This window comes from Myxocyprinus asiaticus, chromosome 3, assembly GCF_019703515.2.
Source record: "Myxocyprinus asiaticus isolate MX2 ecotype Aquarium Trade chromosome 3, UBuf_Myxa_2, whole genome shotgun sequence".
NCBI lineage: Eukaryota > Metazoa > Chordata > Actinopteri > Cypriniformes > Catostomidae > Myxocyprinus > Myxocyprinus asiaticus.
The window spans coordinates 61,081,416-61,099,850 of record NC_059346.1 but is presented as its reverse complement, the minus strand read 5'-3'; the positions used below and the strand labels follow the sequence as shown (position 1 = coordinate 61,099,850).

General features: G+C 41.3%; 1 protein-coding gene across 1 annotated transcript in view; it reads right to left on the bottom strand.

Moving 5' to 3' along the window:
* hip1rb (huntingtin interacting protein 1 related b) overlaps window positions 1-18,435 on the bottom strand; it is a 126,607-nt gene that overhangs the window by 60,488 nt on the left and 47,684 nt on the right. The window contains exon 7 of the mRNA XM_051672335.1: window positions 12,926-12,987. Within this exon, the coding sequence (XP_051528295.1) occupies window positions 12,926-12,987 (62 nt within the window). The remainder of the gene's footprint in view (window positions 1-12,925; window positions 12,988-18,435) is intronic.

Here is an 18,435-nt window from a genome sequence, read left to right as displayed (position 1 = left end):
TTGTTGGGATTCCTGAGCACTCTTTCCGAATCTGCTCGACATAACAGGCCATAAGCTGGAAACTGAGCGAGCTCACAGAGACCTGGCTCACAGATCCGCGGAGGGAGACAGGCACCGATCAATTCTGGGCAAATTTCTGAGATCATCCGATAAAGATCTCATGTTACGTGAGGCAAGAAGTAAAGGAAGGATTTCTTGGAAGAACCACAACATTTTCTTGTTCCCAGACTTTGCGAATTCAACAAGAGAGAAACATGATCAATTCAAGGAATGCAAGAAACTCTTACATCAACGGATGGTCGCTTTTGCACTGATGTTCCTGGTCAAGTTGAGAATAGATATTAAGGATGACCGCAAAATATTTACATGCCCACAGCAAGCATTGTCTTTCATAGAGACAATGGTGTGAGTAAGCCATTTGGTGATTTTCATGTTGCTCCCAAGTGAACTTGACTTGCTGAACATACACTTGACTGTCTGAGGAAGCTGGGCACCTTTTTGTTTCTTTTTGTGTTGGTTCCACCTAGCGGCTGGAGTTTGTTTTGTGGAATAACACTCCTTCAAGAAACTTTTGCATCGACGGAATGCAAGAATCTCTTACATCAGTGGAAGGTCACTTTTGCACTGATGTTCCCGGTCAAATTAAGAATAGATACCAAGCATGACCGCAAAATATTTACATGCCCACAACAAGCGATGTCTTTCATAAAATCAATGGACTGAGGAAGTCAAGGTGTGTTTCTCACGATGCTCCCAAGTGAGCTTAACTCACTGAACACTTGACCATCCGAGGAAGCTGGGTGCCTGTTTTGTTTCTTTTTGTGCTGGTTCCGCCTAGCGGCTGGAGTTTGTTTTGTGGAATAACACTCCTTCGGGACAGTTGTGGATGAATCCGTGCCTTGTGTTCATGCCTCCTAATGGCTGGAGTTTGTTTTGTGGAGTATTATTTGCAGGACATTGGAAGGATTAGGTTATTTGCTGCACTCATGAATAGACAGCTCAGTGAACATTCGTTTGACTGCCCGAGGAAACTGAAAGTTTTTTTTATTTTTTTATTTTTTTGTGCTGGTTCTGCTAGCAACTGGAGCTTGTTTTGTGGAGGAACACACCATAGGGACAGTTTTCTGAATGAATCTACACTATTGGCTGGAGTTTGTTTTATAGATTATTTTCTGTTATGTTATTCTGTCTCACAAAATTTGTATAGACTTGAGCAATCTGACGGCAAAGTTGTTGCATGTAGGCATACATGGACTGTTTGAGTTTAGAGGGATGGATGCCGGTTGGCACTGTCGTGTGCGGGGTTAATGCACACATTTTTCTTTTTTCTGTTTTTTTGTTCTGGGGAAAGTTCAGGGTTTGACTGTTGCACTAATGTTGGAATGTGGTCTTTATTTTTTTCTAATATGTCAAAATGTCAAATGTTAATATGAGCAGATTGTCTCTCCCCACGTGGAATGTGAATGGGTTGGGGCACCCCATAAAAAGAAGGAAGGTTATTTCTTTTCTTATACGAAGGAAATATGATATAGTGTTTCTTCAAGAAACGCATCTTTCCCCTCAGGAAGCTTAAAAATTTGGGAAGATATGGGGTGGACATGTTTTCTTTAGTGCTGGCTCAAGTAAGAGCAGGGGAGTCATTACACTGATAGGTAAACATCTACAATTCAAATGTCTCAAACAGATTAAAGATAAATTAGGAAGAGTCATTATTGTTTTAGCAGAAATTCAGGGGCAAAGGTTGATTTTGGCTAATATTTACGCACCTAATGCTGATGATCAGTGCTTTTTTTATAGATCTTGAAGGGATTTTGCAAGCCGCTGGCACCACTCGTGATAGAATATTGGGAGACTTTAATCTATTGATGGATTCAGGCCTTGATTATAGTGAAGCAAAAGTATGTAAGCCCCCTAGAGCAACATTGACACTTCACTCGATGTGTAAAAATCTTGGTCTTGCAGATATTTGGAGACATTTAAACCCATCTGGTTGAGACTATCACAAATCTCTCATTTCATCTGTTGTTGATTTCTCAATTGGAAACATCTTAGTCTCAGATCACGCCCTGGTGAGTTTAGAGGTGTTGCCACATACGGAGAAAAAGAAATCATAAAGTTGGCGCTTTAATGTATCCTTTTTGCAAAATCCTGATTTCCAACAAATGTTAAAGGCTGAAATCAATGTTTATATGGAGACCAATTGGTCCTCAGTATCCTCTGTGGGCGTGGCTTGGGAGGCACTTAAGGCGGTTCTTAGAGGTCAGATCATACAGTATGCCTCATTCATCAAAAAATCCAAAGCCCAAGAACTCGTGGAGTTGGAAGGGAATATTAAAAGTGCCGAAGCAGAGCTGAAGCACCGAATGTCGTCCGATGGCCTCAGAGAACTGACCCGATTGAAATACAGATATAATACTATTTTGTCCCTGGAACCATTGGCAGCCATGATAAGAAAGGAGGATGATTTTCCAGGGGTGATGGCGGTAGGTGTGGTGCATAAGCTTTTGCTTTATGCAGATGATATTTTATTATTCATCTCTGACCCCATTAGATCTATACCTTGCCTCCACAGGATTATTAATTCCTTTTCTAATTTCTCAGGTTACAGAGTCAATTGGTCTAAATCTGAACCTTTGGCTCTCACAGCGTACTGCCGAGTAATTTTCAACCGGGTGCCTTCCAGTGGCCCAAACAGGGCATTAAGTATTTGGGCATTTTATTCCCAGCAAATTTGTGTGATTTAGTTTGTTAATTTTGACCCTTTAATAAAAAGGCTGGGCTTCATTACATTTATCTATGATTGGGAAGGTTAAAGTTATTAAAATGAATTGTATTCCAAATTCAACTACCTGCTATAGTCTCTCCCTGTAGATGTCCCCCTCTCTTATTTCAAGCAATTTGATAGCATAGCGAAGTCCTTTATTTGGAATGGTAAACGTCCCAGATTACATTTCAACAAGTTACATAGGCCGACTGACAAAGGTGGGCTAGGCTTACCCAAGTTTGTGTTATTATCATGCATTTGATCTCAGACATTTGGCTCATTGGTCGCTTCCACCTGAGAGAGCCCCACCCTGGTTTTGTTTTGAACAGGAAGTCCTTGCCCCTATTTCGCCATTGCAAAGCCTTTCTATCAAACTAACCGGAGAAGTGAAGTCACACCCCGTTATCTCGCTTTTGCACATGGTTTGGACAAAGGTGTCCAGAGTGTTTAATTCTGACATTTATTTAAATGTTGCTTCAAGCATATGGCTGAACCCTAAATTACGTATTAATAAGTCCCCTTTCTGTTGGTCAGATTGGATTGGGAGGGGTTTTACTACACTCGGTGTCCTATATTAGAATGGAGTGCTAAGATCTTTTGAAAATTTGGTTCAACATTTTAAGATTCCTAGATCTCAGTTCTTTAGGTATTTACAGCTGCGCCACCTGTTCTTGGGAGTAGTATACACCCCCCCTAAAGTGGCAGATACTCTGGAAGTAGTGATTACTGCTTTTGGAAAAGGTCATGAAGCATCGGTGTATTACTCCCTGTTAATTCAGAGTCTGAGGGATGGAGCTTCCGGGAGTGTGGGCTAGGATTCTAAAAAGCATCAAGTCTACATCTAGAGATGCAAGGGTCCATCTGATGCAATTTAAGATTTTGCATAGACTCTACTGGACCCCCTCTAGATTGTATAGGTTGGTTCTTAAAGACACACCCACCTGCTGGCGATGCCAATCAGAAGACGGGGACACAATACATGTTTTTTAAGATCGAAGAATTTTAGTTGGGTTCAGAACTTTATGTGTGAGGTATTGGACACTCAATCTTTTTGAGGAGTGGTGCAGGGAGATGGGCGAGGTGGCGGCGTTTGAGGAGATGTTTTTTAGAAGGCTGGGGAAAGGGGATTTGTTTGTCAGGGTGTGTGTTCGGGGGGTTTATTTGGCTTTTTTAGAGGGTTCTTGGGGAGGGGCTGTGGAGAAGGATTTGTAGTTTAGTTGGTTGTGTATTACTGATGTTGTCTGAATGTGTGTATATATATATATATATATATATATATATATATATATATATATATATATATATATATATATATATATATATATAATGGGTTTTTTTTTATATTCTAGTTGTTGGTGACCACAGTAGTGCGTGTTTGTGTCGGGTGGGGTGGTGTGCGAATGTTCAGGGGGAGGGGTTTAATGTGAATAATTGATTCCGTTTTTTATATTGTGTTTGTATGTTTTGTGATTGGAATCAATAAAATTGTTAATAACAAAAAAGAATGACTATTTATCAAAACAGTACAAGATTATTTGACATTATCTAAACATACAGTTAATTAAAATTCATGATTGTCTTTTTATTTTCTCCCCTTTTTCACCCCAATTTGGAATGCCCAATTCCCAATGCACTCTAAGTCCTCATGATAGCGTAGTGACTCGCCTCAATCTGGGTGGTGGAGGACGAATCTCAGTTGCCTTCACGTCTGAGACCGTCAACCTGCGCATCTTATCATGTGGCTTGTTAATCGTGTTACCGCGGAGACGTAGCATGTGTGGAGGCTTCACGCCATCCACCGCGACATCCACGCACAACTCACCACGCGCCCCGAAAGCGAACCACATTATAGGGACCACGAGGAGGTTACCCCATGTGACTACACTCCCTAGCAACTGGGCCAATTTGGTTGCTTAGGAAACCTGTCTGGAGTCACTCAGCACGCCCTGGGATTCAAACTAGCAACTCCAATTGAGCTACCCAGGCCCTAAAATTCATGGTTTTTGCTACTTCGTGACGTTCACTTTTTAAAACAAAGTAACGTCCTGCCCTTTTAGCATATTGTCTGTTTAAAAGGCATTATTGGTACAAGGTATTACAAGATAGTTGCCCATGAATGTATACTCATCCCAAGTTTATAATATACATTTTATAGCACAGTAATGTTATACATTGTTTAGCGTGTAACCATCTCTCTATTATAACTTTTTTTTTTATTGTAATTGCCATCAAATAAAGTATACTTCCTCCCCATCATTATTGAATCCTTGTTTTGTGTTTTTCATTTACAGTTTTATTGTGTGCAGTGCATAGTACTATTGTAGTATTAAGATTCTACATGAGGCTGTAGATTGTAATATAAATATAAATATAATTAATTAAGTGTTTTCCATTGAACTCGTATCAGCCATATCACGAGTTTTATCTCTTATATTGATATTTGTAGTACAATACTAACATTAATGTGTAGTGGATAAAACATTTGAATAATCATATTAAAGCTGCACTACGGAACTTTGTGTTCTCTAGTGACATCTGTGCTTGATCAAGAAAATTCATGTTGTATCATAATTTCTTTTTTTCTAGTAAGACCTTTGATATTAGGGCAAAAATCATATTCTTGATAATAATATTTTTATTGTTTTCCTGTAAAAATATCTAAAAATCTTTAAAACAGGATCAATTTGATTTATCTTGTTTTAGAAACGAATTTCAGAGAATGTATTTTTAACATGTGTATTTTGTCTTTCTGTACTGGCAGAGTTTTTATAGTCAAAACAAGTGAAAAAAATCTACCAGTGCTTAAGAAGTAATCCAAAGTATTTAGAATACATTACTGACCTTAAGTAATCTAACGGAAGACGTTACAAATTAGATTTTACAGCATGTATTCTGTAATCTGTTGTGGAATACATTTCAAAAGTAACCCTCCCAACCCTGGTTGTGATTCACTACTGCTCTTCTGGTGGATGAATCTCATGGATTGAGATTACCAACTTTGCCTGTCACCATCACTCTGAGATTTTCAGCAGCAGAGTCAGAGTCAAAACATGCTATTTTCATGTTGATATTATGTAATTCATTTAAACATTTATAACTAAAATTTTACTTGCTTTGAGGAAGATAAACAACACTCTTATTTACATATTTTGAATGAATGAATGGATTTTAGATTTATATAGCACTTTTCTGACACTAAACTCAAAGATCTTAGAGCATGTATTTTAATCTGATTATTCAAGTGTTTTTTCTACTAATAACGTAGTGTACTAAGTTATAAACAACTTGAGATGATTATACATTTCATGGGGAACAACCTTGTTGTAACTTGCAGCTATAGCTTTTAAACAGACTTTTAAACATCAATCTGCTAAAAAGGACAAAGGAGTGTGATAACTTGAGCATTTCTGAGACTGGGGTAAATGAAATGAGAAAACAGCGACACACTCACACAAACACACTTCGAATCTACAGCAATGTTATAAAATACTCAGAAGTCAATAATATTAGTAAACATCTTAAACTAATATCACCGTGTGATGATCGCAGGCAAAGAAGGTAACCTCCAACCATGAAATTCATTCACGCAGAAAAGCAATGCCAAAACACAACTGACATAAATGTTCCTCTGCAAGTTATTTTAAATTTCAGGTTTCAAAAAGAGTTGTTCAGTAGTGCAGCATATAAAAAATTAACAGCAAGCTTAAAGAATAAAACAAAAAACATTTACAGATTCCTGGAACATAATATATCTGTAATAGCTGACAGTTTGTGTTTGGAAAAGATTGGTCTTGTTAAACTTTACAGTATAGTGAGTTTTGAAATGTACTTTCTGTTCTAACCCTAACCCTAAATAGTAAAAATGCAAAAATGACCCAAAGAATCTGTGTAAGTCTTCTGATTCAGTTAAATAACAACATTTGACTTGGCTTGTCAGAAACTTGGACAAATCACTTCAAGCCTAAGTGATTGGTTTAAGGCAATGGAAATATTACTGTATCAGCGCTACACTGTTGAGTTTACATTTTCTTACAAGCTTTGAAAGTTTGTTTATGCTTGTGTGTGTTTGCCAGAGATTGTATATGGCTAAGCAGGATGTGATAAGTTGTGGATAGCAGTGGGTAGGAAGTTGCCTCTTCAATATCATAACAGTAAATGTAAACAAGAAATGTAAATAAAACATGATAAAAGTCTGCAGGGTAATTTGAGGCTTGCTTTTTAAAAAACAAAAACAAATGATGAATTCTGTCCAGAATTCAAGCTGTTTATCGTTTTTGTACATGTACAACATTATTTTTTCTGCTTTCACATTGCAGGTTATTGAAGTTATAGTAGGAACAAATATTTGTTTTCAGATGATATATCTTGAATTAAGTTTATTTTGCTTACCTTATTATTATACTAACATAATTTAGTAAGGTTTACTCTGAAAACAAGTAAAAAAATATTTGCCAAAATGTTTACAATTGTTTTATTTACAGATTGGATAGCATCTGAAAAGACAAACTATCCAATTGTTACATTTAGAAATAATATAAATTAACATACACAAAGTTAAGGCCAAAATTTAAACGACATTCAAAATGAAAAAATTCAAAGGCAGAACATTAAGACATTGAGGAAATTTGAGCACAACTTTAAGGGTTAGTTCAGCCAAAAATGCCATCCCAGAAGTGCATGGTTTTCTTTCTTCTGCAGAACACGAAGATTTTTAGAAGAATATCTCTGCTCTGTCGGAACCTTTCAATGCAAATGAATGGTGGCCATACCTTTCACGCTTTAAAAATCACATAAAGGTAGCATAATAGTAATCCATACGACTCTAGTAGTTTAATACAGGCTATGTCTTCTGAAGCGAGGCAATCACTTTGGATGAAAAATAGATGAATATTCCTTTTTACTATAAATCTCCACTTTCACTTTCAGAATGTGAAAGTGAAAGTGGAGATTTATAGTAAAAAGGAACTTAAAATATTGATCTATTTCTCACCCACACCTATTATATTGCTTCTGAAGGCATATATATTTAAACACTGGAGTCTTACTGATTACTTTTATGCTGCCTTTATGTGATTTTTGAAGGTTGAAAAGGTTTGTGTTCTGCAAAAGGAAGTCATACACATCTAGGATGGCATGAGGGTAAATGATGATGACAGATTTTTTATTTTTGGGTGAAATAACCCTTTAATGGGAGCAACAAAGCAACCTGCAGTCATTCATGATGACATGATCAACAGCAACAAAGTTGAGTTCAAGCTCACTGCAAAAAATTATTTTCTTAATGAGTATTTTTGGCTTGTTTCCAGTAAAAACATCTAAACATCCTTAAAACAATTGACAAGTGTTTTTAAATGTTTTTTTATTTTCTTGTTTTAATGAACTCACTAAATTTAGTTCCCTATCTGTCACTCACTCGACATTGTGTCGATGTAGTGACACTAGGGGTCACTCTTGGGAGCCCGAGACACATCTGGTCTTTGATAAAAGGTCAATGAAAACTGGTGGGTGGTGTTTGCATGCCACTCCCCTGGACATACGGGTATAAAAGGAGCTGGTATGCAACCACTCATTCAGATTTTCTCTTCGGAGCCGAACGGTCATGCTCACTGAGCTGAATTCTCACGACTGTTCATTCAACTCTGCTGGATCTGACGGAGCATTTCAGCGGCTTCTCCCTCCTCTGCACTGGTGCACTGCAGAGAACGCCCCTGGGCACTTCGGCAGAAAAAAGAGAGTATATTTTCCTGAAAGAGAATATTTCTCTAAAAGAGCGGCACACACGGAACATCTTTTTAAAGACGCGTCTTTTTAAAGATGCCTTTCCGATTGTGTGTTATTCCTGGTTGCGGTCGTTACCTCTCAACTTCAGATGGTCACGATCGCTGTCTTTCTTGTCTGGGCGCGACCCACATGGAGGCAGCGTTCGTGGATGGTTCATGTTCTCACTGCGAGAACATGACCATGGCAACGTTGCGGTCACGGCTTGCTTTCGTAAGAAAGCCCAGCAGTTTCCCGCCTCGGTCTTTCTACCTACGGATTTGAGGCCAGCGCGGCTAGCACTGGGGGCAATTTGGGGACCCTGATTGGACCACCTCCGCCAGGTATCCCCCCACGGACCTCCCATTCCCCAGCACGCTCGTCTGCCCCGATCGGGCTTCCGGATGAGTCCGCCGGCTCGTCTCACGGTGAGTTCGACCTCTTGTTCGGAGCCCGCGAAGCTGATGAGCTCTCAAGCGCAGCATCGGAGAGTGGGCTTGTCCAGTCGGATGCAGAAGCCTCAGCTGGGCTACTCCCTTCGAGGACGATTGCCCAGTCACAGGCTGATGCAGAGATGACAGACATGCTTTCCTGGGCGGCCGCAAGTGTAGGGCTAGAGTGGAACCCTCCGCTCTCCCCTGAACTCTCGCGGCTCGATGATTGGTTGCTGGGCTCGCGGCACCGCTCAAAGCAGCCGCGCCCTGCTCTAGTGCCTTTCTTCCTGGAAGTGCACGAGGAGCTGACAAAATTGTGGGAGGCACCTTTTACTGCCCGGTCCCGATTTCTCAGTTCCCCCGACCTCACTTCCCTCGATGGTGGGGCAGCCAGGGGCTATACGGTGATTCCCCCAGTGGATAAGGCACTCGCGGTGCACCTATGCCCGCAGAGCGCCGCAACCTGGCGCGGACGCCCAAAGCTCCCGTCCAAGCCCTGTAGGTTCACGTTGTCCCTGACGGCCAAAGCCTACAGCGCTGCTGGACAAGCCGCCTCTGCCCTGCACACCATGGCTCTCCTGCAGGTCCACCAAGCCAAGGCACTAAAAGAACTGCACAAGGGTAGTTCTGCCCCAGATCTGATGCAGGAACTGCGCTCGGCGACCGACCTCGCTCTCCGAGCGACGAAGGTCTCTCGGGTGGACGATATCCACATTAGTGGTCCAGGATCACCACCTTTGGCTCAACCTGGTCGAGATGGGTGAGGCCGACAAGACACGGTTCCTTGCTGCCCCCATCTCCCAGGCTGGCCTATTCGGCGACACCGTCAAGGACTTTGCCCAGCAGTTATCGACGGTGAAGCAGCAGACGGAGACTATCTGGCATATCCTGCCCCGGCACGGCTCAAGATCCCACACCCCGTCTGCTCATCGCCAAGGGCGTCCCCCTGCGTTGACTGCACTGGCTCCGCCGCAGCCCACCCCTTCGGCCCGGCCCCGGCATGGAGCCCACCGCAGGAAGCAGACGCCACCCATCTCACGGCTGGCCGCCAAGAACCCACGAAGGTCGTCAAAGTGCCCCTGAGACGGGCGACCCAGGGTCAATGGAAGCCACTGCACTGGAGCTGGTAGTAAGACCACTCCGTCGCCCGGTGGAGGGGCAGGTGGAGAATCTTTTGTTGCCTTTTCATTTGATTTCGCCGCATGCCCAAGTGGCTGCGGTACCCAACAGTTCAGCAAAAGAGCGGTTTCCTTCTTCCCTGGGTCACATACCCGGTGTGCACAGTCATCATCACAACCACCGTCTACCCGCGGTGGTAGACACGATCACTCACGATCACACTACGAGACGCCTGTATGTCTTTAAGTGGCGTCTGTTCACTAAGTGGTGTTCTTACCGACAGGAAGACCCCCAGAGATGTGCAGTCAGATCGGTGCTTTCCTTCCTGCAGGAGAGGTTGGAAGGGCAGCCTTGAAGGTGTACGTTGCTGCTATAGCAGCACACCATGACACAGTGGATGGTAAGTCCTTAGGGAAGCACGACCTGATCATCAGGTTCCTGAGAGGTGCCAGGAGGCTGAATCCCTCCAGACCGCGTCTCGTTCCCTCATGGGACCTCTCTGTAGTTCTTCAGGGTCTACAGAGAGCCCCCTTTGAGCCTTTGCAGTCAGCTGAGCTTAAGGCACTCTCCTTGAAGACTGCCCTCCTGACTGTGCTCACTTCCATCAAGAGGGTAGGAGACCTGCAAGCGTTCTCTGTCAGCGAAACCTGCCTGGAGTTCGGTCCGGGCAACTCTCACGTGATCTTGAGACCCCGACTGGGCTATGTGCCCAAGGTTCCCATGACCCCTTTTAGGGACCAGGTGGTGAACCTGCGAGCACTGCCCCAGGAGGAGGCAGACCCAGCCCTGTCGTTGCTGTGTCCGGTGCGCGTTTTACGCATCTATTTGGATCGCACGCAGAGCTTTAGGATCTCTGAGCAGCTCTTTGTCTGCTTTGGTGCACAGCGGAAAGGAAGCACTGTCTCCAAGCAGAGGATTGCCCACTGGCTCATTGACGCCATAGCTATGGCATATCACGCCCAGGACGTGCCGCCCCCAGTAGGGCTACGAGCCCATTCTACCAGGGGTGTAGCAGCCTCCTGGGCCCTGGCCAGGGGTGCCTTTCTAACAGACATTTGCAGAGCAGCAGGCTGGGCAACACCCAACACCTTTGCAAGGTTCTACAACCTCTGGGTGGAACCGGTTTCGTAGTGGCATGTAATACAAGCGGATAAGCCCGGGATAGCCAGCCGGGTGTATCGCTTGCACATAGCGCCTTTCACCTCCTCTGAGCTGAAGATGTGCGGCATTAATTCCCAGTAGTGTTCACAAACTATGTTCTCTGGTTGACTTCCTCCGAGCCCTGTGGCAGTCGAGTATTCGGAGAGACTTGCTGCCGGCCCAGTACACATGCTAACTAAGAGCCCTGTTCTGGGGTAGGTGCTCTGCATGTGGCGGTTCCCTGTAGGCAACCCCATGCAATGTATATCTTCCGCTAATTCGTTTCCCTGTTGGCAAACTGCGTCTTCCTTGGGCAGAGCCCCCTCTGCCACAGTCTCCATGTTTGTAGTAACTCCTCCCCCATTGGGTAGGATCTACCATAATACGTCACATGGCCAGACCATGTGACGTATTTTCCACTTAAATATCCCCCCCTCTCTTTGGGCGAGGTGTGGTCTCCGCGGTGTCCTCCCCTTGGGTCAGATAATCCCCCTTGTTTCTTTAGGGAGTGGAAAAAAAGAAGGGGAAAAGAGGCCACGACTGAGTTAGCCTGTCTGTATTCTTTTGGGTAGTCGACTTGTCCCCAAAGGGCCGTTAGACACTCTTAACTATGTTGGGGGAGGTTATGTGTCGGCCTGGTGCGCTGGCTATGAGGCACACAGTTGTCTGCCCGTCACACACCGCCAGTTCACGTAACACAGTTCAGCCAGTTGCGGTGTTTTGTATAGGGACCCCTAGTGTCACTACATCGACACAACGTTACTTGCGTAACCTCCGCTCCCTGATGGAGGGAACGAGACGTTGTGTCCCTCCTGCCACAACGCTGAACTACCCGCTGAAATGGCTGGACCTTGTCTCGGCTCCTCAGCATAAAACCTCAATGAGTGGTTGCATACCAGCTCCTTTTATACTCGTATGTCTGGGGAAGTGGCATGCAAATACCACTCTGCAATTTTTATTGGCCTTTTTTCAAAGACCAGAGGTGTCTCGAGGCTCCCAAGAGTGACCCCTAGTGTCACTACATCGACACAATGTCTCGTTCCCTCCATCAGGGATTTGTGCTTAATAGATTTGCCAATGGGGTAAGAAAAAAAACTCTATTCAAGCTATTTTCTCTGGAAATTATTTTTTACTAAGAAACAAGACAAAAATGCTGATGAAGAATTTTGTATTTATTTTTTTGGCACGACAAATTCTTCATCAGTATTTTTGTCTTGTCTTAGACTTTTTTTATATATATACATATTCTGCACAGATTTCTGGACAAAATCGGTGGAATTCTGTAGAACATATTTAAACACAAATTGCAAAAAATGGAGCAGAGAGTACTACACTCCTTTTGGTAACTGAAAGCATTACCAACCTGGTCAAAATATTTAATAAAGAAACCAGTTAGGTGTGGGGGATGTATACAGTTTTATGAACGGCTGCCATTATGCAGAGTTCTGCATGTGCAGGTTCTGTGTGGGCCTGCCATTGGGATGGAAAGAATGCTGTCAGTGTAAATACCCCTTAAGGCAACAGTAGGCCTCATGTCTGGCATGGCACTAACCCTAACCCTAACTTCATTATCAATACATACCACTAAGCACTGATTAGTGCTTAGTTTATCATTATGTCACTGTATTCAAAAGGGTCATGGACATTTTGTGGATATAGTGTGTGTATATACTGTATATACTGTACAAAATAAAAACTGTAGGACACTCACCTGCTTCTGCTAATCGAAGCTCTACATCCATGTAATCAAACACTTCTACTGTGAGCTGGAACCTAGAAGAGCAAAGAAAAAATTTTTGCTCAAAGTTGACGTCTTAACTGCATTAAGAGGCTATGCAGAACAAGCACAATTTATACTTCTTTAAACTCCACACCCCCAAGGTTAATATTGTTGCTGCTCAGACAAGCTTTTCAAAACATCCCTTAAGAATGAACTGAATATTCAATCAAGATTGATTGAAAACTGTGGAGACTGCGAATCAGAATCGAATCAAATGCTTATCACAGTCAGCTAGCTTACAGCTTATTATGCAAATACTTTTTTGTAGGCCATTCGAAGGGTGCGTTCCTCAAAATCTATAAACACTGTGTCTCTTTGGCACCATAAAAAATGGCTCAGTTTGTTTTGAGTGGCCCGTCCAGTCTGACACAGCAGCACTAGCTAGACCAATGTTGTGAGTTTGAGCCAGGACAATGTTTACTTTTGCAGTTCTGTTTGGCAATGCTAGTGGTGCTAATGACCGCGTGCTTCAGGCTTTTCCGCTTTTCTACTGTTTCATCTGTGTGTATTATACTGCACGCACCTGTTTCTCTTGTTTTTTTCCTTTTTCTTTTTTCCGCTTTTTTCCGCTTGCCTATATCTCGCGTCTCGACTGCATGCATTAGTTTTCTCCACTGTGTTTTACACAGATTATTGCATCAATCTCAAACATCTGCTGATTAGGAACCACATTGATCTCAAATCCTTGCCACTCAAGAACAACCATAACAACAACAACAGCAAACAATTGCAGTAGGTCATGGCATCCGCTCATTTTATTTAATCCTCCATTGCATGCCACATACTATATTATTGCTTCTTCCATCAGCAGTGAGGGATTCACATGTGATAAATGTAAGGAATTAGTCAGGCTGACGGAGAAGGTTAATGAGCTAGAGACACGCATCCGAACACTTGTGGAGGTCAGTGAGAAAGAGAAGCCAGTAGATACGGTAGATGCGGGTAGAACAACAACCAAGTCACACACTTTGGTTCCAACTGTTGGCCCCTACAGCAGGGCGATTGGGTGACATCTCGGCGGTATAATTGCTCAGAAAATCGACACGACTCTCACGTTCCTGTTAGGGTTTCCAATCGATTCTCCCCACTCATTGATGCACCCACTGAGAATAATTTTGAAATAGCCCTAATAGTTGGTGATTCTATTGTAAAGAATGTGGAAATAGAGACTCCAGCCACTACTGTTAAATGCATTTTGGGTGCCAGAGTGTCTGATATCAGATAAAATTTACAAGTGCTGGCTAATGCTAAACGTAGATTTTCTCAGTAGATCAGTAGAGATAATGTTAAAGAGGTGTGTGTATATGTATATATATATATATATATATATATATATATATATATATATATAAGTAACCTCCTTTCCATTTACCGTCAGGCAAGTATCCTTTTAAACATGCAGGCGGAAAATTACTTACACAAATGAAGACATAAATACAATTATAAATGTAAAAATAATAATCAAAATGATGATAATCACTGCAATATGTTCGAGGTGAACGTGTTTTTGTGTTATTTTATGTTTTAATCACAGCTGTATAGGCTGCAGAGCTGTGGTCACAATGATCTGCTCTGTGGAAAAAATAAAGTGAACTAAACTCAAAGCACCTCCTGAGCTGAGATGTCTGAGGTCATTTGCAGCATTCTCATAAACGATACTATTCTTGCAAAAAAAAAAAAAAATCAGAAGCCAGAAACAAAGAGTAAGAACCTTTTACATGCGTCATCTGTTCTTAATAATATAATAAAATGTGTTACTTCTAGCGCGTGTCTGTGTGTCTATGGGCAAATAATTTGTGATATTAATTTGATAATAATAATAGCCTAATAATAATAATAATAATAATAATAATAATAATTTAATACATGGGAAAACGAGCCAAATATTGTCTTGACATGGTCAAAGGCTTAATATTGGCGATCACTCTGACCATCGTTGATCCCCGAGATCATCGTCTGTCGGAACAACCTTAATGTGCATTTCTCTCTATAAATTAACAAAATGTTCAGACAGTCTCCTTGCTGGTTTTTCCGACACATTCAGAATCATTACCGCTTTTGCCGGTGTCGCTGCAGCTCAGTATTACGGTTTAGTATTTCTCTGTAATGTAGAACTGTGTTAGCAATGTTACTTATAACATTCTTTCTCAGCCCTGGAACTCAAACTATTTTCTGATGCCCCCACCAAAAATATATATTTAAGTAATTATATTAATATCATAAACGTGCGACGACTAGTGGACTAATGGCTTAAACTAACGCCTAATAGTTGACTAGGAAAATCTTTGTTCGGGGGCAGCCCTACTTGTCAGGAGCCACTGCAGTTACCAAAACCAGTGCAACTGGTGGCGCTAAAGCACAGAAAGCTATTTTGACCACCAACATTAAACGCTGAGGAAGAAATCCTGAACCAGCAGTGAGGATGTGTATATCATTTTAATCAAATGAAACTAACTGAAAAAAAAAAAAAATGTATTATCATACGGGTTATTTAAAATGTATATGATACAGCATTGCATCCCCTTTCAAAGAAAACTCTTCTGATCTCTCATGTATTCCATATTGCTGCATTTTTTGCCATTGTGTTTAATCTTATGAGTTCTCATATACTCTAATAAAATATATATTGCAGCATCTTTGCCTTCGTATCACTTTACCAATAAACAACTTTACGGATCTTAAAGGTGCACCCAATAACTTTTGTCTTTGTGTCATCTTGGACTTACACTGACACCTAGTGGCTTGGATGCAGCATAATTTAAAGTCAATAGTTTTCAGTTTCAGATGCCATTGTAGAAATTTAGTATTCACAGTCAGCCATGATTACTTTAATCAATGTGTGAAAGTATCAAATAATAGGACGATTACTGAGATTAAGCGAGTAGTATTCCGCTGGTCATGTGATTCTTACATGGCAGCCCCCATGTGTGGACCCTCTCCATGTAGAATAAAACAGCTTTTATAAAGTTATTTATATGACTGAGGAAAAAGTAACGCAAAAGAAACGTAACGCATTATTTTCCACGAAAAGCAACTTTTTTTTAGGCTAATTTAGTTATCAAAATGTGGGGGAATGCATGTTTTCCACAGTACTTTACTGAATAAACACAACAAAGAATAATATTTAATCATTTAAATTTTTGCGACAATACAGTAATAAAATGCATTATTTACCTACATGTATGTTTACTCTGAAGCGCACACAAACCATGTAGGCCATTAGTTTAATTTAATCTCAGCTTTTTGTGGTTTGATGTTATTTTGATTAATTGTCTGGCCCTGAATGATCATGAAATTAGTCTAATGATGTGCTTATTAAGAAATCAAGTAGCCAAACAAAAAGATCATTAAAATCACTGTGATATTCACAATATTGCTTAATTTTTTTATCACCAGCAAAATCATTGCAATGACAGCCCTACACAACAGTGCGTGCTTGTTCTGTGCAGGTGATGCGCATTCACTTTGTTAGAAAGAAATCGCTTTTATTGGTCAGAAACTACACCCCTCACATACACTGCGTGCTACCTGCTTAAGGAGTGAGTGAGATACATGTTATCGTATTTCTCACTCTAAAGATTTCAAACATTAACACAGATATTTCAAAAAGTGGAAAATACTGTATATACTTAGAAAAAATCTAAACTAGCCACAAACTTGCATTATTTTCACATGCAAATGAGCTTTTGATTCGCTGCAAATGTTTGCCAGATGTTTGCAGCGCTGAACCTCTGGGCAAACCTTTGGCAACAATTTACAATTTGCCGCAAGTTTGCAGCAAAGCTCATTTGCATGTAAACATTATCAGTGACGAATTTACGACAAGTTTGCAACGAATTTGCCTTGAACTCTCAATTTTCGTAAGGGTGTATCTTTGTCAGTGTTACTCTTCTTGACAAGATCAGATTTCTTAGACGTGCACAATAATCAGAGTCTGCAATGCGGCCAAGCGTTTTGAACTTAAAATCACACTGTGCACATTTTCACTTATAAAGTTTACACTTTTAATTCGTTATTAAGTCATTTGTGCCTTTCCGAATAAGTTCAGCTTTGGGCACATTCCAAGTAGCCACCATTTGCCTAGATTACAGCTCTGCACACTGCATTCCCAAAACCTTCATGAGGTGCATCCTGGGATGCTTTGTGAACAGTACTGAAGGAATTCCCATGTATGCTAGCCACCAAAAGTTTTGTAAAGAAATCCATTCATAGGCACAATTTATATTTGTCAGCAAAACAACTTTTAGACATTTGAACATAATCCTTGAGATCAAAAGGTTTTTAAGACCATAATATTAGTAACAAATTCAGTTTAGTGTGTCCAAGCTTTTGACTGGTAGTACTTGAAAATAATTTCGTTCTAAAGGCATCTAGCAATTCAGTTCTCAGTGTTAGGTGTCCTGTGATGCAAGGCAACATTAACAATGGGACATGTGAGTGGTTACAGTACCTTACAAACTAAACCTCTACACCTCCCAGTAACTGAGAGGCAAAATTCTACATGACCCCAGCACCATCCAGCCAACCAGTCCTTCTTAAACTTGAGACAAAGGCTGCATCCGAAACCAGGAAAATACTGCCTCCGGAGGCTGTAAATGGAGGTAGGAAGGGACCCAGGCACATTGAATCCAATGTTCTCATCACATCCTGTCTACTGAGAAACCTTCATCTGATCGATTTTTGAAAGCAGGAAAGATTTATCCTTCGCTGGCTATCAAATCCCACAATCCTATGCGTGTGGATCCACAGCGGTTTAACTTAAGAAAATGGCAACCGAAGAGGCAAATTATAGCCAGTTTGTGGATAAATGTTTGAAGAAAAAATATTCCACTTTTGATTCCATTTCTAGCGAGAAACAATGATAGCCAATACACAAACTCGAGGCAGCTCTAGCGTTGAGAGGGTTGTTGAGCGGATTTCTTTCACACCAATGGACACGTCCCAAAATACTTGATGCAGCCGCTTGTTTGCGAGGGTTTGCAGCATGCACAAAGTGACGTCATCGTGCACAAAGTGACGTAAAGTGTTGTTGGATGTCATAACATCTGTAAGCAGAGTGGGGAGATTTTAAAACAACAGTACTTCATAAATACACAATATATACCTTCACATTGTGGACGTACTAATATGCCTCTGTGCTCATGAAATTCCAAAAGACAACACAAAGTCATTAAATATATCTCTGTAAGACACCCCTGATCATCCTCTCATGTCATTCACCCATCGCGTTATTTTTAAGGTGAGCAAATTTTTTTGAGTGTTATACCGGGACGGGGGAAGAGGTGCCACTATATTTATACATACACACATACACACACATATACATTTGAAAGTGTACGTTTTATTTTATATTCCATTTACAACTATTTTAAATCACATTTAGGCCATTACAAATGTTATTAAAAACACATTTAAAAAAGTACAAATGTAATTTCCTTTAA